This window comes from Dendropsophus ebraccatus, chromosome 1, assembly GCF_027789765.1.
Source record: "Dendropsophus ebraccatus isolate aDenEbr1 chromosome 1, aDenEbr1.pat, whole genome shotgun sequence".
In the NCBI taxonomy this organism is placed as follows: Eukaryota; Metazoa; Chordata; class Amphibia; order Anura; family Hylidae; genus Dendropsophus; species Dendropsophus ebraccatus.
The window spans coordinates 229,166,648-229,179,782 of record NC_091454.1 but is presented as its reverse complement, the minus strand read 5'-3'; the positions used below and the strand labels follow the sequence as shown (position 1 = coordinate 229,179,782).

At 47.8% G+C, this 13,135-nt stretch overlaps 1 protein-coding gene across 3 annotated transcripts in view; it reads left to right on the top strand.

Annotated features, from left to right (window-relative positions):
* CAMTA2 (calmodulin binding transcription activator 2) overlaps positions 1-13,135 on the top strand; it is an 85,941-nt gene that overhangs the window by 66,712 nt on the left and 6,094 nt on the right. Inside the window, exons 17-22 of one of the 3 annotated variants that reach the window (XM_069949778.1) lie at positions 1,427-1,584; positions 3,464-3,619; positions 3,697-3,913; positions 4,103-4,174; positions 12,636-12,811; positions 13,006-13,080. In XM_069949778.1, coding sequence (XP_069805879.1) covers positions 1,427-1,584; positions 3,464-3,619; positions 3,697-3,913; positions 4,103-4,174; positions 12,636-12,811; positions 13,006-13,080 — 854 coding nt within the window. Of the gene's footprint in view, positions 1-1,399; positions 1,585-3,463; positions 3,620-3,696; positions 3,914-4,102; positions 4,175-11,544; positions 12,447-12,635; positions 12,812-13,005; positions 13,081-13,135 lie in introns of those variants that run through there. The other 2 variants (XM_069949774.1, XM_069949785.1) reach the window with 2 other exon arrangements.

Here is a 13,135-nt window from a genome sequence, read left to right as displayed (position 1 = left end):
CTCCTCTAGCTCCTGCAGGTACTGTGTCCCCCGCTCCTCTAGCTCCTGCAGGTACTGTGTCCCCGCTCCTCTAGCTCCTGCAGCTACTGTGTCCCCTGCTCTTCTAGCTCCTGCAGGTACTGTGTCCCCGCTCCTCTAGCTCCTGCAGATACTGTGTCCCCGCTCCTCTAGCTCCTGCAGGTACTGTGTCCCCCCTCCTCTAGCTCCTGCAGATACTGTGTCCCCCGCTCCTCTAGCTTCTGCAGGTACTGTGTCCCCCGCTCCTCTAGCTCCTGCAGGTACTTGTGTCCCCCGCTCCTCTAGCTCCTGCAGGTACTGTGTCCCCCGCTCCTCTAGCTCCTGCAGGTACTGTGTCCCCCGCTCCTCTAGCTCCTGCAGGTACTGTGTCCCCCGCTTCTCTTGCTCCTGCAGGTACTGTGTCCCCTCGCTCCTCTAGCTCCTGCAGATACTGTGTCCCCCGCTCCTCTAGCACCTGCAGGTACTGTGTCCCCCGCTCCTCTAGCTCCTGCAGATACTGTGTCCCTCGCTCCTCTAGCTTCTGCAGATACTGTGTCCCCCGCTCCTCTAGCTCCTGCAGGTACTGTGTCCCCCGCTCCTCTAGCTCCTGCAGGTACTGTGTCCCCCGCTCCTCTAGCTCCTGCAGGTACTGTGTCCCCCGCTCCTCTAGCTCCTGCAGGTACTGTGTCCCCCGCTTCTCTTGCTCCTGCAGGTACTGTGTCCCCTCGCTCCTCTAGCTCCTGCAGATACTGTGTCCCCCGCTCCTCTAGCACCTGCAGGTACTGTGTCCCCCGCTCCTCTAGCTTCTGCAGATACTGTGTCCCCCGCTCCTCTAGCTCCTGCAGGTACTGTGTCCCCGCTCCTCTAGCCCCCTGCAGGTACTGTGTCCTCCGCTCCTCTAGCTTCTGCATATACTGTGTCCCCCGCTCCTCTAGCTCCTGCAGGTACTGTGTCCCTTGCTCCTCTAGCTCCTGCAGATACTGTGTCCCTCGCTCCTCTAGCTCCTGCAGGTACTGTGTCCCTTGCTCCTCTAGCTCCTGCAGATACTGTGTCCCTCGCTCCTCTAGCTTCTGCAGATACTGTGTCCCCCGCTCCTCTAGCTCCTGCAGGTACTGTGTCCTCCGCTCCTCTAGCTTCTGCAGATACTGTGTCCCCCGCTCCTCTAGCTCCTGCAGGTACTGTGTCCCTTGCTCCTCTAGCTCCTGCAGGTACTGTGTCCCCCGCTCCTCTAGCTCCTGCAGGTACTGTGTCCCCCGCTCCTCTAGCACCTGCAGCACTCTCCTTGTCTCTGTAGTTCAGTTCTTTCTCTCCTCTCTCCCCCTTGTTGTATCCTGTGCACCCCTTTTCTCTCTTGCGCCCCCTCACATCCTTCCTCTGTCGCCCTCGCTCTGCTTTGTCCCAGGTTGATATGGTTACCCTCGCAGAACAGATCATAGAAGCCACCCCTGACCGCATCAAGCAAGACGATTTCACAGCGTCTGACGCTGCCCCCCTCAGAGAGAGGTCCGGGAATCTCAGCAAGACCATGGCATGGCTGGCAAGCTACCTGGACACTGCCGACCAGATGCCGGGGCTACCCCCACATGGGTCAGTGATCCTGGGACTGTGTGTATACAGGACATGGTTTAGTAGTGTGGACTGTGTGTATACAGGACATGGTGTAGTAGTGTCTGGACTGTGTGTGTATACAGGTGTAGTAGTGTCTGGACTGTGTGTATACAGGTGTAGTAGTGTGGACTGTGTGTATACAGGTGTAGTAGTGTCTGGACTGTGTGTATACAGGTGTAGTAGTGTGGACTGTGTGTATACAGGTGTAGTAGTGTCTGGGCTGTGTGTATACAGGACATGGTGTAGTAGTGTCTGGACTGTGTGTATACAGGACATGGTGTAGTAGTGTCTGGACTGTGTGTATACAGGTGTAGTAGTGTCTGGACTGTGTGTATACAGGTGTAGTAGTGTCTGGACTGTGTGTATACAGGTGTAGTAGTGTCTGAACTGTGTGTATACAGGACATGGTGTAGTAGTGTCTGGACCGTGTGTATACAGGACATGGTGTAGCAGTGTGGACTGTGTGTATACAGGTGTAGTAGTGTCTGGGCTGTGTGTATACAGGTGTAGTAGTGTCTGGACTGTGTGTATACAGGTGTAGTAGTGTCTGAACTGTGTGTATACAGGACATGGTGTAGCAGTGTGGACTGTGTGTATACAGGTGTAGTAATGTCTGGACTGTGTGTATACAGGTGTAGTAGTGTCTGGACTGTGTGTATACAGGTGTAGTAGTGTCTGAACTGTGTGTATACAGGTGTAGTAATGTCTGGACTGTGTGTATACAGGATATGGTGTAGTAGTGTCTGGACTGTGTGTATACAGGTGTAGTAGTGTCTGGACTGTGTATACAGGATATGGTGTAGTAGTGTCTGGGCTGTGTGTATACAGGTGTAGTAGTGTCTGGACTGTGTGTATACAGGTGTAGTAGTGTCTGGACTGTGTGTATACAGGTGTAGTAGTGTCTGGACTGTGTGTATACAGGTGTAGTAATGTTTGGACTGTGTGTATACAGGTGTAGTAGTGTCTGGATTGTGTGTATACAGGTGTAGTAATGTCTGGACTGTGTGTATACAGGTTTAGTAGTGTCTGGACTGTGTGTATATAGGACATGGTGTAGTAGGGTCTGAACTGTGTGTGTATACAGGTGTAGTGTCTGGACTGTGTGTATACAGGACATGGTGTAGTAGTGTCTGGACTGTGTGTGTATAGGACATGGTGTAGTAATGTCTGGACTGTGTGTATACAGGTGCAGTAGTGTCTGGACTGTGTATATACAGGTGTAGTAGTGTCTGGACTGTGTGTATATAGGACATGGTGTAATAGTGTCTGGGCTGTGTGTATACAGGTGTAGTAATGTCTGGACTGTGTGTATACAGGATATGGTGTAGTAGTGTCTGGGCTGTGTGTATACAGGTGTAGTAGTGTCTGGACTGTGTGTATACAGGTGTAGTAGTGTCTGGACTGTGTGTATACAGGTGTAGTAGTGTCTGGGCTGTGTGTATACAGGTGTAGTAGTGTCTGGACTGTGTGTATACAGATGTAGTAGTGTCTGGACTGTGTGTATACAGGTGTAGTAGTGTCTGGACTGTGTGTATACAGGTGTAGTAATGTCTGGACTGTGTGTATACAGGATATGGTGTAGTAGTGTCTGGACTGTGTGTATACGGGTGTAGTAGTGTCTGGACTGTGTGTATACAGGACATGGTGTAGTAGTGTCTGGACTGTGTGTATACGGGTGTAGTAGTGTCTGGACTGTGTGTATACAGGACATGGTGTAGTAGTGTCTGGACTGTGTGTATACAGGTGTAGTAGTGTCTGGACAGTGTGTATACAGGTGTAGTAGTGTCTGGACTGTGTGTGTGTGTGTGTGTGTATAATATATATATAGTCTGATTTTCATCTGGTTGTGTACTCACAGTGAGGGGATGCGTGCCGCTCGGGCCTTGGCTCGCTTTGCTCAGATGAGTCCAGGAGAGGATGGTAGCGGGCTGGCATCAGAGATGGGAGGTTACGGGCAGCGCATTAAGCGGGTGACCAGGAGATCTGTGGAAGGGTTACGTGTCAAGGTTACAAGGTATGAAGCTGGGGATCTGACCTGTACGTTGCGGTGCATTCAATGTTTTATCCTTACAGTCGTCTTGTTGTCTCCAGGTCTGAGGCTCCGCCCTCCCCATCATCTCCTCCTCTGGGGGAGATCTGCTTTGAGAGGTTTGACCCTCCTGGTGCTGCCCGGTGGTCGGAGTTCCTCAGCGCCTCCAGTAGCGGGCGCATGGAGAGTGAGTTTGCCCTCCTGACCCTGTCTGACCATGAGCAGCGGGAACTGTACGAGGCCGCTCGGGTCATCCAGACCGCCTTCCGCAAATACAAGGTGAGTGTGGTGCCCCCTGCTGTCCAGTCTTGGAGGAGTCATAGGGGAGGGGCTGTGTCATGCGACCTGTAATTGGCTTCTCTGCAGACAACCTAACCCTGGGACCCTCTGATCATGGCTTCATGTCTCCCTGTAGAGTGCTTCCTTATATACATGGAGATCGCCCATTAATCTTTCCTTTTTTTTTAGGGACGACGACTAAAGGAGCAGCAGGACTTGGCGGCCGCCGTCATTCAGCGCTGCTACCGCAAATACAAGCAGGTAAGTGAGAATGTGGGCCCCGGCTCCGCTCATCTTCCTGGGAAACCATAAACATGACCGTCAGGCGGCCAATAAAGACTCCATCAATGGGGCTCGATGATATCATGTGGTTGGCGGGGGACACTGGTTGCATCTGTAGCAAAGACCCGGACATCACTGGGTTAGGCCCCCTGCACACAGCTAGAAAATCTATCCAGATGTCCTATCAGGTGCTGCGCCTGGCCCTTTAACTGTATGCGCTCCTAGTCAAGACACCTACGGTTAAATGTGTTGCTGTCTTTGACAGAGGAGGATGCATTGGCAGCATTCTACCTCCAGCCACAAGAGGCCGCCCTATCACACCAGCGAGAAGGAAGAGGATGAGCTGGAGAACACCGTGTATACCGTGCCGCAGCCAAATATTTTATTTTATTTTATTTTAGTGTTTTACAGTCCAGAAATACTGATGGTTTCCTGATCACTATTTCCTGACGCGTGCATGGGGTCATCTGGTTGGGGATGGTAAAGAAAGGGCAGCCTATGATTGGATACTGACATTACACCTGATGGGGATACAGAGAAGGTCTGTCAAGTGTCATTGTCCTGTATCCAATCAGTGACAGACCTCCTCTATCAGGCGTCCAATCAGTGACAGACCTCCTCTATCAGGCCTCCTATTAGTATCCAATCAGTGACAGACCTCCTCTATCAGGCGTCCAATCAGTGACAGACCTCCTCTATCAGGCCTCCTATCAGTATCCAATCAGTGACAGACCTCCTCTATCAGGCCTCCTATCAGTATCCAATCAGTGACAGACCTCCTGTATCAGGCGTCCTGTCAGTATCCAATCAGTGACAGACCTCCTCTATCAGGCGTCCAATCAGTGACAGACCTCCTCTATCAGGCCTCCTATTAGTATCCAATCAGTGACAGACCTCCTCTATCAGGCCTCCTATCAGTATCCAATCAGTGACAGACCTCTATCAGGCCTCCTATCAGTATCCAATCAGTGACAGACCTCTATCAGGCGTCCTATCAGTATCCAATCAGTGACAGACCTCCTCTATCAGGCGTCCAATCAGTGACAGACCTCCTCTATCAGGCCTCCTATTAGTATCCAATCAGTGACAGACCTCCTCTATCAGGCCTCCTATCAGTATCCAATCAGTGACATACCTCCTCTATCAGGCCTCCTATCAGTATCCAATCAGTGACAGACCTCCTCTATCAGGCGTCCTGTCAGTATCCAATCAGTGACAGACCTCCTCTATCAGGTATCCAATCAGTGACAGACCTCCTCTATCAGGTATCCAATCAGTGACAGACCTCCTCTATCAGGCGTCCTGTCAGTATCCAATCAGTGACAGACCTCCTCTATCAGGCGTCCTGTCAGTATCCAATCAGTGACAGACCTCCTCTATCAGGAGTCCTATCAGTATCCAATCAGTGACAGACCTCCTCTATCAGGCATCCTATCTGTATCCAATCAGTGACAGACCTCCTCTATCAGGTATCCAATCAGTGACAGACCTCCTCTATCAGGCATCCTGTCAGTATCCAATCAGTGACAGACCTCCTCTATCAGGTATCCAATCAGTGACAGACCTCCTCTATCAGGCATCCAATCAGTGACAGACCTCCTCTATCAGGTATCCAATCAGTGACAGACCTCTATCAGGCATCCTGTCAGTATCCAATCAGTGACAGACCTCCTCTATCAGGCCTCCTATCAGTATCCAATCAGTGACAGACCTCCTCTATCAGGTATCCAATCAGTGACAGACCTCCTCTATCAGGCATCCAATCAGTGACAGACCTCCTCTATCAGGTATCCAATCAGTGACAGACCTCCTCTATCAGGCATCCTATCTGTATCCAATCAGTGACAGACCTCCTCTATCAGGCCTCCTATCAGTATCCAATCAGTGACAGACCTCCTCTATCAGGTATCCAATCAGTGACAGACCTCCTCTATCAGGCATCCTGTCAGTATCCAATCAGTGACAGACCTCCTCTATCAGGTATCCAATCAGTGACAGACCTCCTCTATCAGGCATCCAATCAGTGACAGACCTCCTCTATCAGGTATCCAATCAGTGACAGACCTCTATCAGGCATCCTGTCAGTATCCAATCAGTGACAGACCTCCTCTATCAGGCCTCCTATCAGTATCCAATCAGTGACAGACCTCCTCTATCAGGCGTCCTATCAGTATCCAATCAGTGACAGACCTCCTCTATCAGGCCTCCTATCAGTATCCAATCAGTGACAGACCTCTATCAGGCATCCTGTCAGTATCCAATCAGTGACAGACCTCTATCAGGCGTCCTATCAGTATCCAATCAGTGACAGACCTCCTCTATCAGGTATCCAATCAGTGACAGACCACCTCTATCAGGCGTCCTGTCAGTATCCAATCAGTGACAGACCTCCTCTATCAGGCATCCTATCTGTATCCAATCAGTGACAGACCTCCTCTATCAGGTATCCAATCAGTGACAGACCTCTATCAGGCATCCTGTCAGTATCCAATCAGTGACAGACCTCCTCTATCAGGCGTCCTGTCAGTATCCAATCAGTGACAGACCTCCTCTATCAGGCGTCCAATCAGTGACAGACCTCCTCTATCAGGCGTCCTGTCAGTATCCAATCAGTGACAGACCTCCTCTATCAGGCGTCCAATCAGTGACAGACCTCTATCAGGTATCCAATCAGTGACAGACCTCCTCTATCAGGCATCCAATCAGTGACAGACCTCCTCTATCAGGCATCCAATCAGTGACAGACCTCTATCAGGTATCCAATCAGTGACAGACCTCCTCTATCAGGTATCCAATCAGTGACAGACCTCCTCTATCAGGTATCCAATCAGTGACAGACCTCCTCTATCAGGCCTCCTATTAGTATCCAATCAGTGCCAGACCTCCTCTATCAGGCCTCCTATCAGTATCCAATCAGTGACAGACCTCTATCAGGCATCCTGTCGGTATCCAATCAGTGACAGACCTCCTCTATCAGGCATCCTATCTGTATCCAATCAGTGACAGACCTCCTCTATCAGGTGTCATGTCAGTATCCAATCATAGGCTGCCCTTTTATTTACCATCCCCAACCAGAATGTAGGAATTGGATGTTGTACTTTGCTGATATTTGATAGAGAACGCTCTCATTGACATCTACAGCTCCTGGGATGAGAACATACATGTCACATACATACACATAATCCATGTTATCTCATACATACACATAATCCATGTTATCTTATACATACACATACATACACATAATCCATGTTATCTCATACATACACATAATCCATGTTATCCCATACACATACATACACACAATCCATGCTATCCCATACATACACATACATACACACAATCCATGTTATCCCATACACATACATACACATAATCCATGTTATCCCATACACATACATACATAATCCATGTTATCCCATACATACACATAATCCATGTTATCCCATACATACACATACATACACATAATCCATGTTATCTCATACATACACATAATCCATGTTATCCCATACACATACATACACACAATCCATGCTATCCCATACATACACATACATACACACAATCCATGTTATCCCATACACATACATACACATAATCCATGTTATCCCATACACATACATACATAATCCATGTTATCCCATACATACACATAATCCATGTTATCCCATACATACACATAATCCATGTTATCTCATACATACACATAATCCATGTTGTCCCATATATACATACACATAATCCATGTTATCCCATACACATACATACACATAATCCATGTTATCCCATACACATACATACACACAATCCATGTTATCCCATACACATACATACACATAATCCATGTTATCACATACATACATACATACATACACACAATCCATGTTATCCCATACACATACATACACACAATCCATGTTATCCCATACACATACGTACACATAATCCATGTTATCACATACATACATACATACATACACACAATCCATGTTATCCCATACACATACATACACACAATCCATGTTATCCCATACACATACATACACATAATCCATGTTATCACATACATACATACATACATACACATAATCCATGTTATCCCATACACATACATACACATAATCCATGTTATCTCATACATACACATAATCCATGTTATCCCATACACATACATACATAATCCATGTTATCCCATACATACACATAATCCATGTTATCTCATACATACACATAATCCATGTTATCCCATACATACACATAATCCATGTTATCCCATACATACACATAATCCATGTTATCCCATACATACACATAATCCATGTTATCCCATACACATACATACACACAATCCATGTTATCCCATACATACACATAATCCATGTTATCCCATACATACACATAATCCATGTTATCCCATACATACACATAATCCATGTTATCCCATACATACACATAATCCATGTTATCCCATACACATAATCCATGTTATCCCATACACATAATCCATGTTATCCCATACATACACATAATCCATGTTATCTCATACATACACATAATCCATGTTATCCCATACATACACATAATCCATGTTATCCCATACATACACATAATCCATGTTATCCCATACATACACATACATACACATAATCCATGTTATCCCATACATACACATAATCCATGTTATCCCATACACATAATCCATGTTATCCCATACACATAATCCATCTTATCCCATACATACACATAATCCATGTTATCTCATACATACACATAATCCATGTTATCCCATATATACATACACATAATCCATGTTATCCCATACATACACATAATCCATGTTATCCCATACATACACATAATCCATGTTATCCCATACATACACATAATCCATGTTATCCCATACACATACATACACACAATCCATGTTATCCCATACATACACACAATCCATGTTATCTCATACATACACATAATCCATGTTATCCCATACATACACATAATCCATGTTATCCCATACATACACATAATCCATGTTATCCCATACACATACATACACACAATCCATGTTATCCCATACATACACACAATCCATGTTATCTCATACATACACATAATCCATGTTATCCCATACATACACATAATCCATGTTATCCCATACATACACATAATCCATGTTATCCCATACACATACATAATCCATGTTATCCCATACACATACATACACACAATCCATGTTATCCCATACACATACATACACACAATCCATGTTATCCCATACATACACATACATACACATAATCCATGTTATCCCATACATACACATACATACACATAATCCATGTTATCCCATACACATACATACACACAATCCATGTTCGCCTTGGGCCTTCCTTACTCTTCCACCACTAATCCAAGCCTTCTTCTTTTACAAGCTGACATGGATTGCCCTGAAGGTAATAACCTCTCCCTTCTCCAGTCATGGCCGTACAGGCACCATTATGAGCACAGATTGGAAAGTCGCCTATAGAGCAGCTGATAATGTCAGCAGGATCCATTGTCAGGGTCTCTGCCGGGTGGTGGATGGGTCCATTTGGATTCTCCATGTCCAATCATGTGGTTTCTTTGGAAAGTTAATGGTGTCAGATTTGTTAGCTTAAAGTGTAACTGTCCTGTTTTTTTTTTATTGCAGAAATCAGTAGTATAAGCGATTTTAAGAAACTCTGTAATAGGTTTCATCAGCCAAAAAAGCCTCCTGTACTCAAGAAGCCATCTCCCAGCCTCCCCCCCCCCTGACTTCTTATCTGTGCATTATCAGGCAAACACGTCTTCATTACAGAGAAGCCAGTGAAGACGGGCTCTGCTCTCTCCATTGTAAGGGTACTATTACACGGAACCATAATTGGCCGAATTGGCCCGATTCGGCCGATTATCGTTCCGTGTAATAAATGCAACGATCAGCCGATGACAACGATCATCGGCTGATCGTTGATATAGGTTAGAACCTATTTTTGTCGGGCGCCGACCGCGCAACGCTGTGTGTAATAGCGGTGCACGGGCGGCGACTAACGATATACATTACCCATCCACGTTCCAGGGCTGTTCCTGCCGTCCGCTTCACCCAGGGTCCCGCGCGTGCTCTAGCTTCACAGCGGCCTGTCAGCTGATAGGCCGCTCAGCCAATCACAGGCCGTGGCGGTCCCGGCCTGTGATTGGCTGAGCCGCCTATCAGCTGACAGGCCATTGTGAAGCTAGAGCGATCGCGGGACCCGGGGAGAAGACCGCAGGAGCAGCCCTGGAACGTGGATGGGTAATGTATGCCAGTTTAGCAAGAGCTGCAAGGACATCGATAACGATGTCCTTGCAGCTCTTGTTAAGCGATTATTGGGCCGTGTAATAGGCCCAGTAAACGAGCAACGATCTAGCAGATCTGCGCTTGTTTACAGGTATTATCGGGCCCTGCTCGGCCCGTGTAATACCACCCTAAGCCTATGAAGGGGGGAGGGGCCGAGGGAGATGAGGGAGATGAGGGAGCAGGAAGAGGTGACATGAAGGTCAGCTGTTTGTAGACTCTCTGGGCACCTAAACCGCAGGATTCTGGGGTCAGAAAGGTCAGTGCTTATCTATGAACTTACTGAGAGAAGATTGCAGGGTGTTGTGCTGTGCAGGACTGCTCCGTGCTCACTCACTCCTAACAGCCCCTCCCCTCTCCATAGCCACATAATGGAGACAGAAATCCTGCTGCTTATGATGTGAGGGGGGAGGCTGGGAGATTGCTTTTTCAGTCCAGAAGGAAACTCTTTTAGGGTATATTCACACGAACGGGCTCGCAGCGGGATTCTCGCTGCGAGCCCGGCAGGTCCTGGCAGTTCCCACACACTATATACCTAAACGACACTAAACGACCGCAGCGAGTGTGTAATTCTGCCGCCCTTAACCCCTTCTGCTCCCGCCCGGCTCCCCCGCTGTAAGCATACTTTACCTGTCCTTGCTGCACGGGTCCGGAGTCCTGCTCTCCCGTCCGGCCAATCAGTGGCTGCGGCTGGGCAACACACTAATTGGCCGGACGGGAGAGCAGGACACCGGACCCGTGCAGCAAGGACAGGTAAAGTATATACACAGCGGGGGAGCCGGGCGGGAGCAGAAGGGGTTAAGGGCGGCAGAATTACATACTCGCTGCGGTCGTTTAGACCGCACCAAGTATGTAGTGTATGGGAACTGCCAGGACCTGCCGGGCTCGCAGCGAGAATCTCGCTGCGAGCCCGCCCGTGTGAATATACCCTTAGTACATAAAACCTATTACAGAGTTTCTTAAAATCGCTTGAACTGTTGATATTTAATGTTTTCAGAAAAATGACCCTGAAATGACAGTTACGCTTTAATGTTTGGCCGGAGAGTGAATGTGCTTGTTACTATGGGAGTCATCTGATAGCTGTCAGGTCTATGGTCGCCTCTAGTGGAGTCATTGCAGTGGGTGCCTGTAGGATCCAGAGACCCATCCCAGGTACTTAGTCTCCGATGAGATGTACAGTCGCCATCTAGTGGTCAGGTATGTTATAATTCGGAATCACCATGTTAGAGGTCAGGTATAAGGTGGAGTCTCCATGTTAGAGGTCAGGTATAAGGTGGAGTCTCCATGTTAGAGGTCAGGTATAAGGTGAAGTCACCATGTTAGAGGTCAGGTATAAGGTGAAGTCACCATGTTAGAGGTCAGGTATAAGGTGGAGTCTCCATGTTAGAGGTCAGGTATAAGGTGGAGTCACCATGTTAGAGGTCAGGTATAAGGTGAAGTCACCATGTTAGAGGTTAGGTATAAGGTGGAGTCGCCATGTTAGAGGTCAGGTATAAGGTGAAGTCACCATGTTAGAGGTCAGGTATAAGGTGAAGTCACCATGTTAGAGGTCAGGTATAAGGTGGAGTCACCATGTTAGAGGTCAGGTATAAGGTGGAGTCACCATGTTAGAAGTCAGGTATAAGGTGGAGTCACCATGTTAGAGGTCAGGTAAAGGGTGGAGTCGCCATGTTAGAGGTCAGGTATAAGGTGGAGTTACCATGTTAGAGGTCAGGTAAAGGGTGGAGTCACCATGTTAGAGGTCAGGTATAAGGTGGAGTTACCATGTTAGAGGTCAGGTAAAGGGTGGAGTCACCATGTTAGAGGTCAGGAATAAGGTGGAGTTACCATGTTAGAGGTCAGGTAAAGGGTGGAGTCACCATGTTAGAGGTCAGGTATAAGGTGCAGTCGCCATGTTAGAGGTCAGGTATAAGGTGCAGTCGCCATGTTAGAGGTCAGGTATAAGGTGGAGTCACCATGTTAGCAGTCAGGTATAAGGTGGAGTCACCATGTTAGCGGTCAGGTATAAGGTGGAGTCACCATGTTAGAGGTCAGGTATATGTTGGTGCTCTTGCTTAAGGACATGTTTGTATTTTCTCTCTCTCTTAGTACGCTCTCTACAAGAAGATGACGCAGGCGGCCATCCTGATCCAGTCCAAGTTCCGCAGTTACTATGAGCAGAAGCGTTTCCAGCAGAGCCGCCGCGCAGCTGTGCTGATCCAGCAGTGTTACCGCAGCTACAGAGAAGGGGCCCGCACAGGTCCAGCCCTGCAACATCGCATTAAGTGAGTCCACGCAAATGCCATATTGTGTGTACACCTGTATCGGACTACACGGCCGCCAACTCAGCTCTGCTGTGCCGCTCTGAGAACACGGCCGTACACTGCCGGATGTAGTTCAGGCGGATGGGTATCGTTATACTGTGTATACTAAGAACACGCATGTGCCTCCAATACTGACACGCTTATGTCCTTCGTAGGGGGTCCTTCCTCACAAAGAAGCAGGACCAGGCCGCCCGCAAGATCATGCGCTTTCTTCGCCGTTGTCGGCACAGGTAGTTATTGGGGGTCACATGTCATGTATTATAATAGGGGGAGTATGCGGTATCC